General features: G+C 46.5%; 1 protein-coding gene across 1 annotated transcript; it reads left to right on the top strand.

Annotated features, from left to right (window-relative positions):
* The first annotated feature begins 13,922 nt into the window (after positions 1 to 13,922).
* On the top strand, positions 13,923 to 17,149 carry CCL16 (C-C motif chemokine ligand 16). The gene is made up of 3 exons (XM_079798729.1): positions 13,923 to 14,095; positions 15,501 to 15,627; positions 16,030 to 17,149. Exons 1-3 carry the CDS (start codon positions 14,020 to 14,022, stop codon positions 16,154 to 16,156), a joined length of 330 nt encoding a protein of 109 aa, XP_079654855.1. The 5' UTR covers positions 13,923 to 14,019; the 3' UTR covers positions 16,157 to 17,149.
* Positions 17,150 to 24,124: the final 6,975 nt, after the last annotated feature.

The following is a 24,124-nucleotide window of genomic DNA, read 5'->3' as shown; positions in this document are numbered from 1 at the left end:
ACGGGGCTTTACAATATTTGAATTGGTTGCCAACCTTTAAAAAATTGGAGACGTTAAAAAATCTATATTGTCTATTTATTTTGCAAATATGGAAGACCAAGCACACCTGTGCCTGAGTTTCCACACAAGATAGCCTTTGACTGGAACTAAGGTGGTGAGCGCTGTCCCTTTAGACAGGGGTACACGTCCCAGGTCCCAGGAGCCCCCACTGCCGGGCCACACCCAGCCGCTGTCGGCCTGGCCTGAGGGGGCATATGGGTCTCAGGCCCCTGTGCGCCCTCTCTCCTTTCCCTGCAAGATCTGTCCAATTGTGAATATGGCTCAGAGCTGCTCCTGGCAGGTAGGAATAAATACCCCTGGGACACAAGACCAGGGAGCAGCAGGCAACTCTGAGAGAGGCCTGACCTCTGGCTCAAGGCCTTTCCACCCTAAACAGGTGAGGATGCCTCTCTGCAGGGGGCTGGTGCATCGGGGGAGAAAGTGACACAGCCGGAAGTCCCAGGGGGGTGGGCGATTTCCTGAATCTCAACTCTCCTGAGTTGCATTTCAACCAAATTCAGAGAAGGGAAAATGCTGGCTCCTGGGCCTCGCACGGGACATCCCTGCTGGTCCAGGAATGAGAGCAATTTCCCAGGGATTCTGACTGCAACCACCCAGAGCGCTCCTGAACGCTTTCCCATAGCTCCATTATCATTGCATGACCTCTCATCAGCAAATGGGGTCACCGATCCTTCCCTGGAGGGTCAGGAAGCACGCCGCATACCAGGCCTAGAGACTTAGGAAGTGGAATCTTTTTTCTCTCCAGAGAACAGCCAAACAAAACGGAGAAATAACTGGCCTTACAGTCAGAAAGATATAGGTTCTAACTGAATTCACTCAACAAGTCTACATCAACAGCCTGCTCTGTGCCACCCATTCAGTCAGCACGCGTAACGCAGTGGTGGGCAGGAACGGACACTTCAGCTCCCAGGGACCCCCAGATGTGGCCTGCCACGCCTCCGTTAGGCTTCCTGAGCCTCTGCTTCTCTGTCTGTGACACGGCGGTAATAAGGCCTTTATTGCACAAAACAAGCATCCTATCTAATAAAAGGGTAATATGCAAATTAACCATCGCTCTGTCACAAAGATGGCAGCACCCACAGCCACAAGATGGCAGCGCCCAATCCTCTCAGCCCTGCCGGAGTCCCCCAGTCCTGGGGAAGTGGCCGCTGAGAGCGGGCAGCGTGCGTGGCCTGGCAGAATGCTTGCTTCATCGCTGCAGCGACGAGGCAAGCGTTCCGCGCCCAGCCGCGGATGGGCCTCTGGGCCGCGGAGAGCTTCTGGGCAGCAGGCGTGGAGCGGCCAGGCCCCACAGAGAGCTACTGGTGCACGGATTCGCGCACAGGGCTACTAGTGGGTATATAAGTCAGTATGCACAGTACCAGTCCTATCAATACTATTTGCCATTTTAAGAACACAGGTTTAGGAAGGCTGAGTGTCCTGTCTGGAGTCACACAGCTTTCACGAACAGAAACAAGGACAAGTCTAGCATTCCTGCTTTATAGGCCAGACTCTGCTCTTCTGGGCACAGCAACCCCCACCTCCCAGCATCCCCCTGAGACCTGTGAGGGAACAGCGCCCAACCTGGGCATCCATTAATATTTCCATTGGGAATTCCTTCCCAGCCTTTCTTAGAAAATTATGTTTTCCCAAATCCCAAGAAAATTCAGTTGAGAAACTGAGAAAAAGTGTTATAATTCTCCTGAAGGAACTGAAGCTTAACAATCCACAAAGAGATGATACTGATTTAAAGTAACCCACTGACATCAAGAGCAAGAGCCGCACACATTTGACACGTGAAGTTCAAAGTGAAGATTGGCCTTTTGGGGAATCAGGACAGGAACATGTGGGAGAGAAGTGGCCACGGCCCATCAGCTTGAAGCCCTTGCCATGGGACAAGGGTGAGTTCAGGGCCCTGTCTGCTGCTAAACAAATGTGAGTGAGTTTGTGCTTATAGCACATTTTACACAAATCATGTAAGTGATGCTTCAAGAAAGTTTTGCAAGCAAAGTCAGTCCTTAAACTGGTGATTTCAATTTGCTAGGAGGTGTGAATAGTATGTTATTTGAACAATAACATTCACTGACATTGTCTGAGTAATTGCTATAGGCTATAGCTCTTGAGAAATGACTTAACAGAAGAAATTCGAAGAGAAAATAGGTAAATGTCATAGAATACTGGGAGATGGAACCAGGAACATTCGCTGAAATCTAAATTAGCAAAAGCAATATTAGTTGGAATGGGAAATCCAAAGTCAGAACAAGCAGACATCTCGGTCTTGAAGAGCACTTCTTCCCAGCTGGGGGCGAGCCACTGCAGGCTTCACGGGTCGGGTTCCCGACATCGGAGGACACGGGCAGCTCACTGCCGCTGCCCTTAGTTATGGGGGCAGGGGAGGGGGTGCTTCTCGGTTCTGGGAGAAGCTGAGCAGATACTGGGTGTCCTGTGAATGAGGAACTATAACTGCTGTGACTGTGCTCCTTCTCTGAGCCACCCTGCTCAGGAAATAGAATCCCCGTTCCCTAAGCTGCTCAAGCTGCAGGCAGGAAGTCATCCTTAAGACCTCTCCCCCTCATCTCCCCACCCCTCCCCCACCTCCCATCCAACCCATCAGCAAATCCTATCAGCTCTGCCAAAATCTCTCTCAAATCCATCCGCTTCGGCTCTTCCACCACCACCCGAATCCAGCTATCATCTCACAACGTGTCTCAGAACTGAACGAGGGTTTGGCAGGAACACAGAATCCAATCAGGTGTCAGGAAGACCATGAAAATTCAGAGTTCAAGTATGCAGAAAGAATATACAGATCTTGTAACGTGGAAACCCACACATGAAACCTATATGTTCATGTTGACCAATGCCACCCCAATCAATTTAATAAAAAATTTTAAAAAGTATGCAGAAAGAAATTGCAGAAGTCAGTCAGTCATAACCCCAGTAGGAAAGGCAAAATTTCATCCACACAGATCAGAGAGAAGAATTATAGAAACATCTGAAGGACTGATGGAGGGAGGAAGGTAATGTAAATGCCTAAACAACTCAAGAAATGAAAAAATCTAGCCTAGCCATGAGGAATGTTTGCTACATTCTCAGTGAAGGTTCTGGCTTCTGTCCACACAAGTCACACAGAAGAATCATTCCAGCCCTAGCCGGTTTGGCTCAGTGGACAGAGTGTCGGCCTGCTGACCGAAGGGTCCCAGGTTCGATTCTGGTCAAGGGCACATGCCTGGGTTGTGGGCTCGATCCCCAGTGTGGGGCGTGCAGGAGGCAGCCAATCAATGATTCCCTCTCATCAATGACATTTCTCTCTCTCTTCCTCTCCCTTCCTCTCTGAAATCAATAAAAATATATTTTAAAAAAATAATCATTTGAGGGTATAATTAGAACATAGAAGACACCAACCCTTTTTAAAAGAAGTGAACTTCAGGCCTCCGTTGTCAATGTGACTCTCAGGTTAGAGCTTTAAGTGCCCAGTCACAACGGAGAGGAATCACCCTGGAAGTCCACAGGCCACATCTCAAGTCCCCTCTGACCAATAAGCAACCCCTGCTGCTGGGATGGTGATCTGGTAGGCCCTATAAGTAATTGGCCCAACAATCTCCATTTGTTTAAAATAATAACACTGCACCCTAGTGGGGAAGCCTCAGAAAGGACACGATTAAACAATTAAACATAGATATGAAGATAAAGGACATGATTAAACAATTAAACATAGATATGAAGATAAAGGACACGATTAAAGAATTAAACATAGATATTAAACAATTAAACATAGACATGAAGCATAGACTATTAATACTCACATGCAAAAATTAGGAATAAATTTGTAATCATCTATATGATTTGCGATTTAAAGCATTTATAATATACTTTTATACTCTCTCCCTCTCCCTTACTCTCTGAAATCACAGATTATCCTTGTGATTTCAATATAAAACATGTAATTAAATAATTTATTTTATACTTGTGATTTTGAGTTGAAAGATATCAGAATTTGGCTAAGTTAACAGAATATTGGAGTGTTTAACACTACCTGAGTTTTTTGTGTGTGTTTTTTTAAATATAGGATGCTTCACAAATTTATGTGTCATCCTTGCGCAGGGGCCATGCTAATATCTGTATCGTTCCAATTTTAGTATATGTGCTGCCGAAGCGAACACCTGAGTTTTTCATATTTATAAATTTATCTTATTATATTTACAGGAGTGAAGTACTTTGGAATATTCTAAGTGTTAAACTGGACATGTAGAATATGTTAGGGTCACCGAAGGAGGAACGCACAAGGCCAAAAAGGGTAAAGGATTATAAATTTATTAGGTCATCTGGAAAACCAGATGGGCTGAGCCCCAAAATATGTATCAGCCCCCAGGGACAGGGAGTCAGAGATTTTAAAGGACTCTAGGTGGGATTTTTCCGGGTGGAGAATTATCTGGGAGAGGCCCAGAGGGGAAGGATAATGGTCTTAGCAAGTGGAATGTGGTCTTACGGAAAGGGAATGTCGGTTGTGATGTGGTCAAAAGGTCAGCTCCCAGGGGAAGGGGGTGTTCATTCAATTATTTGATCAGACCTAACAATAGTTTTTAAATTTCAACATATTAAATTACTGAAAAGCACAGCTTAAAGGGTTTAATCAACAAAGTTGTAAATGGGACTGACTGCTTAAGAGCAGGCTATGTCACTTGATTAAGCATTAATCAAGGACCTTTTACGTTTTGTTAGGTTTATAAACAGGACAATATGGGTCAAGCAAAAGGCTTATAGGAAATTAATTTTTAAATGTATTTTTCTACTGAACTAACACTCATTAAAGAGTCAAAGTAACCGCAAATAGCTTCCTACACACAAACTTTACCTGCAGACAGGGAAAAACGCACATGGGTAGAAGTCCTCCTCATCCCTCACCCTGATGACAATATGCTCCACTTGGTCTTGTCTCTTCCATTCTTCCCCATCCCCTCCATTCGTCACTTGAAAATCTTCCAAGAGCTGCCCATTATACCTAGAATGAATTCCAAAACCCTTTCAACATGTCCTGCCCGATGCCCCATAACTGGGGCCCTTCCTGTTTCCTGAGGCTTATTCTGCCCCACCCTCTCTCTTGTCTTGGTGTTCCAGCCACACTGATCTTATTTTGTTACTTCAAATGCACTATCCTCATTTTTGCCTCAGGGCCTTTACATATGTTCTTCCCTCTCCTAGGATTTCTTTTTATTTTCTTTTTCTTTTATAAATTTCAGAGAGGAAGGGAAAGGGAGAGAGAGAAACACCACCCCCCTGTGGGGGGAGGGAGTAATGCAGGGGGCAGCTGAGCAATGATTCTCTCTCATCACTGATGTTTCTCTCTCTCTCTCCCTCTCCCTTACTCTCTGAAATCAATAAAAATATTTTTTTAAAAAAAAGAGGTGGAGTTAGGATATAAGCTAGTTAGGAAACTTATAGAAAAAACAAGTCCCTTTCATATTTGATTTTGCAAGCCCCACACATACCATATCAAGCATATTGAAGTGTATGCACATGCCTCATTAAGTATAATTCACAAATAACTATATAAGAGCTAAAAGTTTAGCTGTGTTTGCCTAATTAGCAAAATGCAAATCTACAATCGCTTAACCAAAACATTGGGGCTAGATATATTCTGAAATGCAGAATCTTTCAGGTTTTAAAAAAGTAATACAATATGATCTAGCAATTTTATTTCTGGATATACACCCAAAAGAACTGAAAACAGGTACATGAAGAGGCATATGTACGACCATGCTAGTAGCAGCATTATTCATAACTAGAGGCCCGATGCACAAAATTCATGCAGGGAGGATGGAGGGGAGGGTCCCTCAGCCTGGCCTGTGCCCTCTCACAGTCCAGGATCCGTTGGGGGATGTCCACCTGCCAGCTTAGGCCCGAGTCCCCCTGGGGATCAAACAAAAACGTAAGCCGGCAGTTAGACATCCCTCTTGCAGTCCCGGGTTCTCGCAGTCCAGAACCCCTCAATCCTTACCACCCGCCTGCAACGGAGGCAGGAGAGGCTCCCGCCACTGTACTCACCAGCCGTGAGCCCGGCTTCTGGCCGAGCAGCGCTCCCCCTATGGGAGCACACTGACCACCAGGGGGCAGCTCCTGCATTGAGTGTCTGACCCCTGCTGGTCAGTGCGTGTCATAGTGACTGGTCATTCCACCGTTTGGTCAATTTGCATATTAGGGTTTTATTATATAGGTGAAAGCAACCCAAGTTTGCATCAACAAATAAATGGATTTTTAAAAATGGGGTATATACATACAATGGAATATTATTCATTATTCTGACCTTTAAAAGGTCATAAATTTAGACACATGCTACAACATGGATGAACAATGAAGAGAGGTCTATACCCTACATTATGATAAATGAGATAAGCCATAACAAAAGGATAAGCACTGTATGATTCCATTAATATGAAGTACTTAAAGTAGGCACATTCAGAGCCCAAAGTAGAATGGTGGTGGCCAGGGGTTGGGGGAGAGAGAAACGGAGAGTTACTGTTGAGTGAGTACAGAGTTTCAGTTTTGCAAGAAGAAAAGAGTTCCATGGATAGGCTGTGGTTACGGTTGTGCAATATGTGAATGGCCTAACTGTACAGTTGAAAATGGTTAAAATTTGACCAGTTTTGTCTGAAGTACACCTTCTGTTCTTCCTCTGAACTTAACAGCATTGTGACTGTTCTTATAGCTTTGATCACACTCCCCTTTACCTGATGACTCTGGTCTAAGCTCCTTGATAGTCCCCCTACCAGGTCTATTTTCCCTTCACTCACCTAACAAAGGAATGCAGGGTATGGCAAAAGTAGGTTTACAGTTGTGAGTCCTCAAAACACAGATTTTATTGAATTATTTTCCATACAAACAGCTGTAAACCTACTTTTGCCTCACCCTTTATATATTTAGCAGGTCTAGGTCACTGTGTGCATAGGGTACAAGGTCAGAGCTCCAAGAAAAAAAAGGTTAAAATTGTAAATTTTTATATTATATATACTTTGCCATATGTTCAAAAAATAATATTTAAAAGGTAACATGTATCTGCAAATAACTGGACATTCTATTCCTGGCAGAGTCCGGGAAACATACTTTAATCAAAGAGTAATATTTCTGCAGCAAACACAAATGTTTATACTAATGGGATAAAGACAGTAAATGGCCTCACTTCACTTTGGGTGACATAAACTTTTGCGCAAGAAGTTAGAGTGGTAGAATTTACTGTCAAATCAAATCCATTAATGCTCAATATGGACACTTTGTCTATTGATCTTTAAGCTATTTTCTACTAACCTTCAGTCCCTATTATTTCTGAATTCTTTTACCATTTCATTGTCCTTCTAGTCTTTTTTAAAAAAATAATTTTTTTATTAATTTCAGAGAAGAAGGGAGAGGGGGTGCAAAACTGCCCTTCTCTGGAGAATTTTCTCAATACACTGAGATTTTGCCTCCCAGCAACTGTCAGTTTGGCTCAAACAAACAAAAATTCTCTATAGAGCCGGAACCGGTTTGGCTCAGGGGCTAGAGCATCGGCCTGCGGACTGAGGGGTCCCAGGTTTGATTCTGGTCAAGGTTGGTTGCGGGCACATCCCCAGGGGGGGGTGGGGTGTGCAGGAGGCAGCTGATCGAGGTTTCTGTCTCATAGATGTTTCTAACTCTCTATCCCTCTCCCTTCCTCTCTGTAAAAATCAATAAAATATATTTTAAAAAATTCTCTATATGTTTGCATGTTTCTTACATTGACATAAACAGGAGCTCCTGTGTGTGTGTGTGTGTGTGTGTGTGTGTGTGTGAGAGAGAGAGAGAGAGAGAGAGAGAGAGAGAGAGACAGAGAGAGAGAGACAGAGAGAGAGAGGGGGGGGGAGGGGGAGAGAGGAAGAGAAGGAGGGGGGGGGGAAGAGAGAGAACCTGTCAAAATCCTCAAGTCCCTTTTAAGGAACAGATGTAGAATAAAAACGTAAAAGAAACCACGTTAGAAATGCAGAGAGGTCTGCAAAACAAGCGTTGTCATCCCCAAACCCAAAGCAGCACAAGGGGAGAAGGACGAACGCACTGCCTACCTGTGCGAAGCCTGGCCCTGCCCGGGACACGGCCCTGGCACCGTGCGAAGAGGAAGAGAGGGCTGCGGGCGAGAGGAGCGAGCCACACGGCCTAGAACTCAGCAGTGCAATCCCCATTTCGAACAACGCGCCTCTTCCCTTCAGTAAAGCCGGTGTTTGTCACTTGATGTCCCCTCTGTGGGGGGACATGGGGGGGGGGGAGTGAGCGAGCGGGAGGTTAGAGGCGGCGGGGAGGGGCCTGCAGCCACCGGGCGGATGGGTGCCCCCGCGCTGCTACAGGTGCTGTGGCTCCGGAGCTGCTTTCCCTGCGGTAACGGGCGGTGTCCGCGTCTCCCACCGCCTCGGAATGATCGCGGCGGTCCGTCCTCCTCCTCACCTTCCTCACGGCCCTCAGAGGCCTGCTCCACCTCCCGTGCCTGGTCCTTGTACCCACTTTGGTCCCAGCCCGGTAGCCCCGTGGCGCCCCACGTGCTGGGTGCGGGGTGTGGGAAAAGCTGGAGGGGCTACCCCCCGCTAATGCGCCGGATGGAGAGGGGCGGCCTGTCTGCTAGGCTGCTCCTCCGCCAGTAGAACCTCTGATGGGTCCAGTCGGCTGCTGGGCGGCGGCACGTGCGCGGCGGCGGCACGTGCGCGGCGGCGGCACGTGCGCGGCGGCGGCACGTGCGCGGCGGCGGCACGTGCGCGGCGGCGGCACGTCCCCTCGGACAAAGGGCGCACCTGGCGCCGCCACCCGTGGGAAGTCACCCGGTCTGACGGAATTCGGACCAGGCGCCTGGCGTCCTGCCCGGGCGCTCTCACGGAGCCGTCCTCACGCAGTGGGCTCCGCTCCCTGTTCATCCTGGCTTCCAGCCTCTCCCTTTTCCGTGGCTGTGGACCCGCTCTGCCGTGGAAACGGCTTCTGGCCGCTCTCTCGGAAGCTTGAGCAGGAGGCCTGCTCCGGAAAACGGTTTCCTCCATTTTTGTGTGTGACTTGAGTAAACTCAGTTTACGAGGAAGTTCCCTCTGTGTTTTCTAAGTGACTCGGGCATGTTTACATCGTGGTCATTTGAAAAGGGGAGTTCATTGAATGACAAGAAGGTTGAGTCTGTATCTTGTAGATTTCCCTCCAAGAAGCAGGGCAGTATGTGACGTGGTGCACGTGTAACATCACTTTCCTCTTTAAAGTCCAGCTGCTCTCATGAAGGCCGGTGGGCTCTCCGTTTCTGTCGGAGGATGCCCGCTCTGGCTCAGGAGTCAGCCCAGCCGGTGTTCCTCCGGCCTTGCAGCACCTCCATGAATGGCCCTTCGATAAGGAGCTCTTCATCTGTCGGAAGAGAAGAGACCGCCTTTGACACTGAAAGACTCCTGGGAGCTCTTCCTCCGTCTACCGCCCTCCATCCCGGCCAGAGAAGGTGGGAATCGGCAGATGTGTGAGTGCCATGCAGAGAGGAGAAAAATAAACCCTCACTGAAACCCACGACTGTCCACAGAACAAAAGGAGAAAAGGTATTCTTTTAAAAAGTGGTTATTTACTGAGAACATTCCAGAGCGTGAAATGCGGTAACTATATTTAGGAGTATTCCATTGGTCCTCAAGGGCCAGCTTTGGGTGACTGAAGAAATGCCCAGTCCGGAGGACCCACTCAGTGAGACTCTCTGCAGACCTACTGTGACTCCCCACATTCGGGTACCCCATCCTGTCTTGCCTGAGATGCAGAGGGGGCCAGAGGCTTCCTCTCTCCACTCTTCAGGGAGCTCGTGTTCTTGCTACCATCGCAGAGGACCCGGATTAACGCCCACTGCTGACAGGTCCTCATCTGGACACGCCCTTCTCCACTTACCCACAATTCCTTAGCTTGGTCCCTGCCCCCACACACCCCAGCCCCCATAACAGAAGGCTCTATACAGAAAAAAACACTACGTCCACTCTTGCTCTTCGCTTAAATTTAGGCGGGCATCTGGGATGTACGAGTGTGGAGTAACACTTGGGGTCCTAAAACACAAAAGGGAAAAAGCAATTTTTGTCAGCTGCCTACTTTGTTTTCATTCCCTGTCATTTCTTATATTTTCAGCTTCACTTGGGGAACCATCCAGAGCTGCTGACTGCGTGCAGGTCAAGTGTACCCCTGTAGAGCTGGGGTTCTTTTCCAGAAGAGTGGCAAGTATTGCTGGTGGTGGTGAGGGCCAGGTAAGGAGGTAAGGGCCCTGAAAAGAGGGAACATGGGCTTGGGGAGAGCCCAAAACTGGGAGGCGGAGACCTGGCACTAGGTGACAGCACTTAGCACTCTCTGACCTTGTTTCTGCTCACCGGTAAAAGGAGATTAAAATGCATGCTCTGCCTACCCTTGGGGCAGAAGGGAGGAATATAATTGGTCAAAACACTGCTTTGAAAAATAAGCAGCACTGTCTTTATATAAGCAGCCCAGCATTATTATTTATGATGTGCCCCAGGTCACTGACAGAGACCGGTGCTCTCTGGGCAGGAAAGCACATTTTAGAAGTTATTGAGTAGGTGCCAATAACCTAATATGTAGAAAAGTACTTAAAAGCACCTGAGTGTTTGGTGGATAGAAAGCCTTGCACTTCAGAGCAAGTTCAGAGTTGAATGGTCTAAGGCCGTGGTCGGCAAACTGCGGCTCTCGAGCCACATGCGGCTCTTTGGCCCCTTGAGTGTGGCTCTTCCACAAAATACCACGGCCTGGGCGAGTCTATTTTGAAGAAGTGGCGTTAGAAGAAGTTTAAGTTTAAAAAATTTGGCTCTGAAAAGAAATCTCAATCGTTGTACTGTTGATATTTGGCTCTGTTGACTAATGAGTTTGCCGACCACTGGTCTAAGACTGCAAGAGCCCTCCCATCCATTAGAAGGGCTGGGTAGCAGCTTCTGGGGATGGATCCAGAAACTCTCAAATTCCAAATACAACAGCATCATTTGTACCCTTTTTATAAAGTTGCAAAAAAACAAACAAAATGAAAATGTATCTATACCTGTCCTACAAGGCAAAGGGCAATTGAAACCGCATGCATACAAAACCAGTTTACAGACTGACACACTAATGAACAAGTTCTCATTTGGAAGTAAAGCACCAAGCAGAGAGCACAGCACACACTATGTGGCTATTGATGTTAACTCCCTTCCCCCTTCCATTCCTCTCTTATTCCTTAATCTGACTTTTAGCAAGGAGTAGTTCTTAGAAATTTAGGGAGGTGAACCCTGAATGAATGAATGAATAAAAAATAATGCAGTTACATTATTTGTTTAAAATATTATCATTGATTAAAACATAAAAATTAAAAAGTTTATCATCTGGCAATTCCGACTCACAGCAAGGTGTGTTTGTCAGACATTCGGTGTCACAGTGCAATTTGACTGTCTTGCCAAAGGCCTCAATGTTAGTTTTAAGTTGGCAGAAGCAGCAGGCCAAACGGCTAGGTGAGATCCTACCAATGGAAACGCAGAGAAATTAGTGGCAAAGGAGTTACCTGAGTAGATAGAAGAGACAGGCCAAGGCTACCACAGGGCTGAGCAAAAAGAGTTGTTGGGCATATCCTCTGAACAGTTCCATAGAGATCAGGTGGCCCTTTGCTTCTCTTGAATATTGTAACAAGTAGGAGGACAGAAGTGCCCAACGGAAGGGTGAAAATGGAAGTGGGTATGTGATGCCTAGAATAGAGGTGATAGGGATTAGAACTGGGTGACACTGATCTGTAGTTTAATTCAGAAGTACCTCCTTCTCCCAACCCAGAGGTCTCACTTTGGGATTGAGAGTATACCGGAAGAGGAAGACGTCCAAGAAGACTTGGGTAAGCCCTGAACTTAGAGAGTCCCTTGTACAATTCCTAATTGTGAGTGGTAAATACATTAGAAATTATCCTGGGCATAGAAAACATTGTGTGGTTAAATAATAACAGACTGCATTGGCCAAATCTGGGCAGTTTGAACATTCAAAAGAATAATGATAGTAAGGTATATCATAATTAACTTAAAGAAGAGCCCATGAGTTCAAAATGATACTCAAAAAGAAAAGAGGGAGCTGTTATTTATAGAATAATGCAAGCTAATAAGTGTAGAAGGAATAATAGAATTAGGAAAAAGTGTCGCTTTTAACCACCAATGTAATAATCGATTCAGACACGGATTACCATTGATGTACAGTTGGGTAAAAAGTTCAGAGTATAATCTTCACTGATCCCAAAGTTTCATCCCACAGATTATTTATTAATTACCAAGGGAAATTAATAAAACTTAACAATGGAGAGACCTGGAAGATACCACCTTCACCAGGTGATCAAACGTAGCATTATGGGCCACTTGAAGTGATAAGGTAGGAAGGATACATCACCTAAGTAATATTCTTTCCAAAATAGTTTACCTTGAATCTAATCATGAGCAAACAGACAAATCCAGTGTAGGGGTTTCTCTCTTTCCGCGTCCAGCACGGAAGAAGAATGGGTCAGGTTCCTGAGTAGAGGAGCTGGGGATTGAGAAATAAAAGAAATAAAGAGACCAGATACAAAGATAGAAGGAAAAAGCTGGGAGCTGGGTGGGACCGCCGTCCTCTCTGATGGAGGGACAGGGACTCAGAGCTGACGCAGCATGTTTATTTATATTCCAAATACCAGGGGCTTTCACCAAAAACTTAGGATCAAAGGAGCTTGGGTGGGCCCAGGTCCTCTTCATTCCCTCATTCCCGGTGCTAGACTAGATTTACATATCAAAGCACACTATCAACACCTGGGCTGAAATGAAGGCCAAGCTGATAACACTCTTTCCTTTTTGGCAAAGCATGTTCCCAGGGCGTAGTTTTGGTTTCAGCTAACAATAATTTAAAGAATGCCCATATGCCTTCCCAGGGGGCCCTCTACAATCCAGAATGTGGGACAATTTATAAGACAACTGTTTTAGACACATAAAAAAATGCCAGTGTCATAAAAGATTTTTTTAAAAGGTTAGAAAAATTTTTTAGACTAAAAGAAACAAAGACATGACATGTGATGCCTGATCTTTGAGTGGATCCTGGATCAAAACAAAACAGATTTAAAGAATATTTTTGGAGCGGGGAAAGAATATTACTGGCTTTTGGCCAAGTTGGAGTAACTGGGACCAATTTAACCTCCTGCGTAAAACAATTTAAAAACCAGACAAAATAATATGTAACAACAGTTTTCAAGGAATTTGACCTCACGCCATGGAGACCAGGGACCCCAAGACACAGGAAGTAAATGAAGAGACCTATGATTGCCCTAGCTTACGGCTCTGAGTTTCCAGGTCATGATGGCACTAAGAGTCAGGGAAATCCAAGGTGACTGGACTTTACAAATCAGAATACTAGAAAGCAAAGAAGTGCCCTGACAAGAACTCTGGGGATATGCAGAGAGATCTCTTGAGTGTTCCACAAAGTACTAGTCCGTACACATGTATGAAGAATTGCTTGAAGCCAGGAAAAGAACCATGCAGTGTTCCTAAAAGCCAGAGATTTAAAACTACAGCATCTAAATGCAAAAGACACTGGGTAGGATTAATGGCAGATTAGACACTGCAGCAGAAGGAAGATACGTGAATTTAAAGCATAGCAATAGAAACTATACAAAATGAAGTGCAAGGAAAAACAAAACAACAAAAATGAACAACTCTGAGGATTAAGTAAACTAGGATATGCAAGGTGGCTGATACACAGCACACGTTTGCCACATGTTCCCTTTCTCTGTTCTTTCCTCAACCTGAGTTCAAATCCGACTGAATTCAACTTTGCACCAGGCCCCGCCCACTTCCCTCCCTTTCAGCAAACACTGGGGAAAGCCTGTTTCTCCGCCTCCACCTGCTCTGAGGTGGTCAGAGGTCAGAGCGCTAAGTGGTCGGAGAGGGAACGGCCAGCAGCAAGAAGGACATCTCCACTCAGCTGTCTCCGGAGGCTGAACGGCCCGGCCCCACTGAGAGGATGAAGGTCTCCGCGGCTGCCCTCTTCCTCCTCATCCTCAGCCTCACCACTGCTTCTCCTTTCCAAGGCCAGTCAAGTGAGTCCACCTGCCCCTGTAGGGCAGCGACGAGCAAGGGGACCGGGCAGCTGGCAGCGAGGGGACCCCAAGAGCGCTGTCAGATCTCTGTCATCATCCCTTGGGCCTCTCCCCCTCCTGCATGCTCAGCCGCTATCTTTTTTTTTTTTTTAATATATTGATTTTTATTTTTTTTTACAGAGAGGAAGGGAGCGGGATAGAGAGAAACATTGATGAGAGAGAAACATCGATCAGCTGCCTCCTGCACGCCCCCTACTGGGGATGTGCCAGCAACCAAGGTACATGCCCTTGACCGGAATCAAACCTGGGACCCTTCAGTCCACAGTCTGACGCTCTATCCACTGAGCCAAACCGTTTAGGGCTCAGCCGCTATCTTAAAACTCTCCCCTTTGTAAGTAGCTGGGCTGTGGTCCAGATCCTGCTGGGGTTGGGCAGTTCCGGGAAGCTGGGTCAAGGTTATGTCAGAAGTCCAAGGGTTGAGCCTTGAGGAAGAGGAGCCAAGGAAGTAACCGAAGAGACAACAGTAAATGTGTGTGATGAAGAGGCAGGCGCAAGGCAAGTGGATGAGAACAGCCTGCTGTCTGGGAGAGCAGACAAAGGGTGTTGGGCGGGTAGGCTGCGCGAAGTTTGGGGCTAAGCTCAGAAATGAGGAGTCTGAACCTAGACAGCCCTTCCTGGCACAGACTGCTGGGTCTGTCATGGCAGCTGAAAGGAGTCCCAACGGGATGCCCACCCAAGTGTGCCACTTGGGGTTTCATGTCCCCCATCTCCACCCCCAGCCTAGATCTGAATGAAGTCTGTGGGAAAGAGGAGAGGGGTTCAAAGGTCTGGAGCTACAGAATGTTGGGAACTATGGAGAACAAGATGTGTTTTGCCTTGCTCTCCCCCTGCTTCTGCCATCATTTACGAGGACCTGGTGACAGGGAAGGGACCAATCACTCAGTCCTTCCACAGACCTGCCTTCCGCTGCCCCAGCCCTTCTCTCCCTAGGCTTGCAGTCGAGCCCGACTCTGCCTGTGTAAATATTTGGAGGAGCAAGGGTCGTGCACACCACATAACCTGCCCACACGCTCTCAGGATGCCCTGGTCTACACTTTGTTTTGAGAGCCAAGGACATGAGAGCCACTGAATGCAGAGGTGCATATGGTGGGATAACAATGCCCTCCAGGAGGTCCAGCAGGCCCGTGCGATGGGTTCAGGCTTCGAGAAAGAGAAAATGGCTCACCTAAAACATGAGTCAGCCAAATGGTGCGCTCGAGCTGTTCCAAGCCTTGCCACCAGCTGTGCTCAGTCCCTGCTAAGAGATGGCTTTGCCATCAAAGGAGTGAAGTGCAGTGGACGGGAGATGGAGGTCATGGGCTCCCTCTCTGCCTCCTGGGCTCAGCTTTCAATGTGATTCCCTCAGGAAGTCCTATGGCGGTGAACCTTTCCACCAGCTGCTGCCTGAAGTACCAGTATGAGGAGAAAGTGTTACCAAGGAAACTGGTGGTGGGATACAGAAAGGCCTTGAACTGTAACCTGTCAGCAATCATGTAAGTACTTCTCTACAGATAATTCTGTGGAAAAGGAAGGGGAACCAGGGACTGGATCGAATGCACAAAACCAATAAGTCTCCATACTAGAAGGAGGAGAGTAGTGGTTAAGGGCTTTGAATCTCACAGGACAGTCCTGGGTTTAATTTTTGATTTTGCTACTTATAGCTGTGTGACCCAATAAATAGTGCTCATAATGAAACCCAAGCCTGAGGGTCTAGGCTGGGTGGGGAAGGGGCTACAAGTAGGGTTGATGAGGTCTAGAGGCTAGAGAGGGAGGCCCTCTGATGTGGCCTAGATGGGGGAGGCCTAGGTTAGCCCCGTGTAAGCTAGAAGTGGGGATTGTGGACTGGACCCCCACTCTCCACTATGGCCCATGACAGTCTAACTTTGTCTCTGCAGCCTCGTCACCAAAAAGAACCGAGAGATCTGCACCAATCCCAACAAAGAATGGGTCCAAGATTACATCAGGGATCCCAACCTGCCTTTGCTCCCCCCCAGGAAGTTGCTCCAGGTTAAATCCATCTGATCATAGAAAGGCCTGGCCCAGCTCCTCAACTCCTCATGACAGTCAAGCGTCGGTGGGAGCCTGGGTTCAGGAAAGAAAGGTGTGTCCCTATGAAAAACGAGGGCAGCCTTGTGGTCTGAATGACAGTCACGTTCAGAGAAAAATGAGCCAGTGATCCAAAAAAATACAAGTATTTTGAATAGTTTCTCCATCTCTGGAGGAAATGCCAAAGTTAAGAGAGGTGAGCAGGCATACATTCTTAATACACAGAAAAACGCCTTCCACATCTTTCTCCTTGCTCACAGTCTCTCACCTAACACCAATACAACAGCCAGTCTCATAACTGCATCCAGCTCCCAACCAGCCTGACCATCTCTGGCCTCTGACTCATTCAGAGCTCCACAGAGCTCTTGACTTTTCTTGTCCATCCTTATCCTATTTCTAGATCTCTTCCCCCCCACCCTCTTTTTTTTTTTTTTCTTTTAAAACATAATTTTTGGGAACATTTGAGATCTTGTGTCCCTGCACATGTCATCAGTTTGGCTGTGGCTTAAATAAACATTTACAAAAACTCTCAGGAAACAAAAGGAATAACTTTTTCCTAGCAGGCCAGGGTGGAAATATCACATGCTAATGATCTTTGTCTTTTTTTTTCTTCAATCGTCACCTGAAATATGTTTATTGATTTTTAGAGAGGAAAGGGGAGAAAGAAAAAAACCACAGTGACATTCAGCCACAAGCTAGGTATGTGCTCTGATCAGGAATTGAACCCACAAACTTTTAGTGCATAGGACGATGCTCCAATCAACTGAGATGCCAGCCCAGGGCTGATCTTTGACACTTTTGCTGAGGTTTTGCCAGCTCCCTAAGATTTGGTCTCCCCTCAGGTGGCATGGATACAGAGAGTGTCGAAACAAAAGAAGAGGTGAGACTCTCTAGCTCCTACACTAAGCTTTTCGGGACAGGAAAAGGGCATTAGACTAGGTTAAGGGTAAAAATCTTGGTCCAAAACTCAACCATTCAATAAAGAAAATTTCCTTTAATCCTAACTTCATTCCTGACTTCCTTTTTGCTAGGGTGGGAGAAACTTAATCTAGTTGTTTCAGTAGCTTATCAACATTCTGATGTGGTACATCTACACAATGGAATACTACACTGCGGTAAAAAAAAAAAGAAAGAAAAAGAATTCTTATCATTTGCAACAGCACGGATGGGACTGGAGAGCATTATGCTAAGCAAAATAAGCCAGTCAGAGAAAGATAAATATCACATGATCTCACTTATTTGTGGAATATAATGAACAACATAAACTAATGGACAAAAACAGATCCAGAGACAGAGAAGCATCGATCAGACTGTCAAACCTCAGAGGAAAGGTAGGGGAGGGTGGGGGTAAAGGGGAGAGATCAACCAAAGGACTTATATGCATGCATATAAGCCTAACCAATGGACACAGACACCAGGGGGGTGAGGGTATGAGTGGGGGAGGGGGGACCATGGGGGGATAAGGACACACATGTGATACCTTAATCAATAAAGAGAGAGAAAAAACACATTCTGAGCCTTTTGTCAAGGTTGGGAGCTGGAGAATTTACACAGCACCAAGGCCTGACATACATACTCAATATCCCCTTCTTGCTGCCTTTCTGCCTCCAGCTCAACAGCTGGAAGCTGACTCAGAAAAAAAGTCAACATTCCCCCAAAATGCTGTTGTGGAGACAAAACAAAAATCAGGCAATTAAATATATGTAATTAACAGAAACAAATTCAGGTAAAGTGATCATTCTGAAAACTAGCCAATGATTTGGATTCTGGTAAATTGACCCATAACTCCTCCTAGTGGCCTCCAATGGTAATACGTGAGCCTGTCACCCCACCCCAACTGAAGCCCCCAGCTAGCCAATCAGAATCCCCCTCAGAGAGATGAAATCTGGACCAGAGAAACACAGAAGGTTGCTGTTGGAGCAGCATCCCCAGGGAAGAAGTCTACGAACTCTTGCACTGAAGTCCCTGGAGCTGCTGCATTTCCTGTCCCCCACAAAGGCTTGGAAGTTGAGCTAGTCTCTCAGTTCCATGAGATGCCCCAGCATTCGTCCCATTCTTTTGTTTTTGGTGTGTGTGTTTTTCATCCCTAAAGGGCCATGGTGGCATTTAACACCTCTGGAATAACGTTTTTGTTGGCTTAGGTTAATTCTGGTTTGTGTCTGGTAAAGTATACATGCCACTTTATACAGTTGTAAGTGTACAATTCAGTAGGATTAAGTACAGTCACAGTGTTGTGCAACCATCACCGCTATCCATCTCCCAGAACTTTTCCATCTCCCCAAACTGAAACTCTGTACCCATTAAACAATAATGCCCCACGCCTCCCTCCCCCAGCCCCTAGTAACCATTATTCTGCTTTCTTTCTCTCTGAACTCGACTACTCTAGTTACCTCATATAAGTTAAATTGTATAGTATTTGTCCTTTTGTGACTGGCTCATTTCATTTAGCCTACGTCTTTAAGATTCATCCATGTTACTGCATGAGTCAGAATTTTGTTTCTTTTTAAAATTTAATAACATTCCATTTTGTTTATCTATTCATCCATCCGTGGAAATCTGGGTATCCCCCTTTTTGTTTACATTAGCCAGAGTTAGCAGACCGTGGTTTCCGCTCCCTGTGCCAAAAGCACCTTAACTTGTGCAATGACACATCAACCAGTGTTTTTCCTGCCCTTGTCCCTCCACAGGGGGCCGGTGCTACATGCTTTCGACCCTACTGGGCTGTGTTCCTTGATCCAGAAATGGCCACTGAATTTGACCCAGAAAGGTCATCCGTGACTTTGAGGAGAGGTCTCAGTGGGAAGTAGTGATAGAAACCCAAGCAAGGGGGTGGGAGACAGAACGGGAGCTGTGGAAGTGGGGCCTAGGACTCTACACAGACAACGCTTCTAAAAGCTGTTTTTGTGAAGAAAAGCAAAATTTAGGACAAGAGCTAGAAGCAGGTACAGGTTCAAGGGAGGATTTTTAAAGATGTGAGGATTTAGAGCATGTTTGTGTGTTAGCGTCAGTTTTCTTTGCTATAAAATGGAAACCGAAAAACCCAGGACTGCAGGTTATTAGGAGAATCACACCAGCTAACAGATGTAAAGTGCCCAGGACGGTGCCTGGCTCACAGTGGAGATTCAGCACTGATGGCTCCCCTCTCAGAGAAAGGATGCTTGAGGCCAGCAGGTTTTCACTGGTAAAGGCTAGATGACAGTCTTCAGTTCTCACATTGCCGACTATAACAGAGGAAAAGAAGCTGATAGGAAAGGAACCATATTAATGGCAAGATCAAGAATAAAAGCTATAGCCCTGACCAATTTGGCTCGGTGGATAGAGCGTCAGCCTGCGGACTGAAGGGTCCAGGGTTCGATTACAGTCAAGGACATGTACCTTGGTTGCGGGCACTGGGGGGTGTGCAGGAGGCATCTGACCGATGTTTCTCATCGATGCTAACTCTCTGTCCCTCTCCCTTCCTCTCTGTAAAAAATCAATAAAATATATTTTAAAAAAAGGATAAAAGCTATAAACAAATTTTTAAAATAATTGAGAGGACGAGAGACTTACAAAAGCAGACAGGTTTTGTAGGGGCGTTGAAAATTGGAGCAAACATCAGGGATAGAGTGAGTTCCTAATTTTTGTGGTAGTGGCCTGAGGTCAACTGTAGTTGCTGTGAAGGATGCCACAGGATTGACTAAAATGCTAATAAGAAAGTTTGTGGCCTTTCTGGCCAGATGAACCAGGGGAAGGAGCCTGAAGAAATAGTGGCTACTGGAGAGAGAGCGAGAAAACTCCAAAAATTTTTAAAAAATCAGCAGAAGGGAATCCAAAATTCTTTCTATAAACTTAGCCCAAGTTTCTAGTCCTGACATCCCTAAAACATACATACTTGGGGAAAAGTGGAAGCAGCTTGCAGCTAAAACTTAAAGAACTAAACTAAGATCTGATCACCATCTACTGCAGACATGAAAGTTTGCACTTTGAAATGGCCATAGGATTGGCTAAAATGCTGACTCACTGGTGAGAGTGTCGGCTCATGTACTGAAGGTCCCGGGTTCAATTCCTGGTCAAGGGCATGTTCCTGGGTTGATCCCTGGGCCCTGACCAGGGGGGTATACGGGAGGTAACCAATCCACATGCCTCACATCAATGTCTCTCTCCCCTTTCTTCCCTCCCTTCCACTGTGAAAATCAATGGAAAAAAATATCCTTGGGTGAAGATTAGATAACTAAAAGAACAGCAAGAAGCTGCATAACCTTTTCTAATCTAGCCTCTATGTACTTCGCATCCCTCTGTCATAGAGGTCTGCCCAGGTCCAAGCACCGAGGACATATTCTCCATCTCCTGATGGAGGTAACATCGAAGAACTAACAGACATGTTTTTAAGTCACCACATCTGTAGAACAGGAAGAATAATACCCATGTATATTCTCAGGAGAGCTGATGTAAGGCTTAAATAAGGTCAAGTATACCTGGCACACTGTCTATTAGAACTCCAGCTCTATGTGACCGCAGGCAATTTGATCAACCTCACTGTGCCCCAGTGCCCTTGCCAATACAATGGAACTAGAAATTGTACCCCCACCATACAGCTGTTGTTGAGATCATTCATTTAAAGCACTTAGCATAATGCCTGCCACATAGTAAATTAAAGCTCAATAAATTTCGACTGTTGTTTTTACTAACCACTATTTGAGTTATTGTTATCCTCAAGAGTCTTTAATGACCTCACCACAAAGGAGGAGAGGGGAGGGGGGGGATAATGAGAATTACACACGAGAGCTGATGGTTTTCAGCCAATTCTCAGGCAGGAAGTTATAAGGAAGGTCACAGAACTAGTCCTCATCCCATCCTACCTATTATCCCCTGCCCTGCGAGGTGAGTGCTGCCAAAGGATGCTGTCTAGAGACTGACAAGGCTGAGTCTTTGCTCAGGCAAATAGCGAACCCCAGGGGCCCCACTGAGTACAGCCCACAGAATTTTGGAAAAGAAGATACCCAAAGCCAGACAGGCCAGCAATACCAGGCACATCTGCCTGGGGAGCACTTAGAATCTGGGGTCTAAACTCCTGGAAAGCAATGTCAAGAGCAAGGCCAGTTCTTGGTCTTTAAGGAAGTTTTGGGAAACCACTCAAAAACTAGGGTCTTGTAACTACAATGGGACCAGAAGCCCAGTCCTGCAAAATGGTATACGCCCTTCCTTGGTCGATGAATGGGGAGACACCAGGGGAAGACTTGGGCTGGGAATCCGGGGCAAGACAGGGTCTTGGTCCTTCCAGAACACTGGAGAATGAGTAACACGAACTCAAAGCCAAGGCCAAAGTAGGAGCCATGTCCTTTTAACTGGAACCCATGGCAAGGAAAAGGAGAACACGGAGAGTGGTAATCATAGCTATTTATGTGTACCTTTCATGTGCCAAATATGGTACTGGGAGCAAGCTGAATAATTTGGGGCCCAGGGACCAGTGACAGGGCATTGAATCCAAGGTCCAACTTTAAAAGGCCTCCCAGTCCCTAGGTAGCCTTCAAGTCAGCCTTGACTTGCTCACCAAGGAGCAACTGAGCCTGCAGGTGGAAATCAGCAAATCTAGCTGAGTAGGGGCAGGGCAGGGCAGGGTGACTCTCATTGCCCCTCATACCATACCTTGTATTTGCCTGTGACATTGACTCTCCACAGGGATTATGTCTATAATGAAAACGTACAACAAGGTCTTTCATGATGTCACCTCCAAATTACATTTGCAGATCATTCAGGTGTTGAGAAAGGTAATAACCTTCATCATCAAGATGGGTATCATTTAAACTCCAGTTGTATCACTAGCACATTGTCTGTTACCTGACAAATAGATCTTCCATTTAGATACAATCAGAGTTGAAACTCAGCCAGCTCCCCTATCTGGAGCTGCTGTAGTTGAGACACATGATAAATTAAAATGCAGCCAGCCGAGGCCAGTTTGGCTCAGTGGATAGAGCGTCGGTCTGTGGACTGAGGGGTCCCAGGTTCGATTCCGGTCAGGGGCATGTGCATTGGTTGCAGGCACGTCCCCGGTGGGGGGTGTGCGGGAGGCGGCTGGTCGATGTTTCTCTCTCATCGATGTTTCTAGCTCTCTATCCCTCTCCCTTCCTCTCTGTAGAAAATCAATAAAATATATTTTAAAAAATAGTAATAATAAAAAAATAAAATAAAATGCAGCCAGCTCCTTCTCCCCAGTGAATTTCGTGGGAGAAGTCTGCCCACAGAATTCTGTGGGAAGTCTGCCCACAGAATTCCCATTGATCCAGTTTCTGGCCCAGGGCTGACCTATTCTCAAGGTGACAGAGTAGGATGAAAACAACAGTTATCCTAACAGCTAGCACCAGAGTTGTTCTTTAAAAAGGAATTGCTTGCCGCCCGCGTGACTCAGTGGTTGAGCATTGACCTATGAACCAGGAGGTCACTTTTCGATTCCAGGTCAGGGCACATGCCTGGGTTGCAGGCTCAACCAGTAGAGGGCGTGCAGGAGGCAGCTGGTCAATAATTCTCTCTCATCACTGATGTTTCTATCCCTCTCTCCCTCTCCTTTCCTCTCTCTAAAATCAATAAAAGCATTTTTTTTAAAAAAGTAAGTGCTTTTATTTAGGAAAATATCTTGAAAAGTCAAAGAGTGAATAGAAGATGGGAATTTTAGGACATGGGCCTAAGGGAGAAAATAAACAAAAGCGAAAACGAAACTCTTCTGCATACAAAGTGGACAGAAAGTTGAGAGAGAGGAAAGCAGAGAAAAGAGGAGAGATGGCTGCAGAACAAGAAAAAGGATCAGGCAGCCTGGACGGAAACCGATCAGCTGAAAGAAACTATAAGCGACAGGGAGACGGAAGACATGGAAGACCAGAGACATCTAATATTGTTTGCATTGCTGTGATTTAAATCATCCAACATCTCCCCAGATTTCTCAGAGAAGTCTGATACATCCCTGTATCCTTGCTGATAGTGTTATGGGAAATAGAGTCAGCGTAGTAGAGGGCAGGGTGCCTGCCTCACATTCACCCTCGCAGTGAACGTGGACAGTTTTGTGTCTGACCATAATGTGGTCCTGAAAGCGTTGTCTGTCTCCGGGGCCCTTCCCACATGGAACTGCAGAGATTGGTCCAAGAGGTGGATACACAACCCCCCAAATCTCCACCAAGGGCCAGACCAAGGGCCTCCCTAAAGTTGGTAGTGAACATTGGATAAAGAAGCTTGCTCTTTACTGGGGTGGCTGAGCTAGAATGATGGAAGAATTGAACAGCCTGCAGCTCTCTCCCTTTCCCCCACGTCTGAATAAAGGAAGCCCGGCACTTTCAGAAGAACATTGGGCAATATACACAAGGAGCAGAGGTGAAAAGTTGAGTGTAAGAAACCCCCAATGGCATGGTTTGAGCCTCGGGATCAAGCCAGACCTAAAGCCTGGAACTTCTTACCCTTCCCAGTTACATGAGTCATTAAGTTTCCTTTTTGGTCAAGCTCATTTAAATTAGATTTCTGCCACTTGCAACCAAAATTTAAAAGCCCAGGTGGAAGTAGCAGGATGCTCCTGAGAGAGAAGGAGGCCAAGTGTCACAGTCCTGACCAGCAGCAGAGTGAACGGTGGCCCTCTGCGTCGCCACAAGGACAGAGGGGCAGCTGCACCGGGAGCTGACACAAGAGCAGATATGGAACCAACCACTCTTTCCACTGTGGCTTCCCTGTGACTCTGGTCTGACCAGACTCCCTTGACCCAACCCTGAGGTTGAGTAACAATGAGACCTCTAGCTGCTGCCCTCCTGGGCTTGAGGAGCAGCCTGTGGCTGCTGGCCACAGGGCTGGCAGGGTACCCATTGGCTTCTGTTCTTGCCTTACTGCCAGTGGGGTAGGGAAGGGGGTGAGAGAGGGTGGAGGCCTTCTCCTCTCCGGCTAAGCTCTGGACTCCTACAAGCAATCATTGGTGGGCAAATCACTCAGCTT

This window comes from Cnephaeus nilssonii (genome assembly GCF_951640355.1).
Source record: "Cnephaeus nilssonii genome assembly, chromosome: 19".
Lineage (NCBI taxonomy): Eukaryota > Metazoa > Chordata > Mammalia > Chiroptera > Vespertilionidae > Cnephaeus > Cnephaeus nilssonii.
Note: the sequence above shows the minus strand (reverse complement) of the source record. Positions and strands in the feature narration are given on the sequence as shown.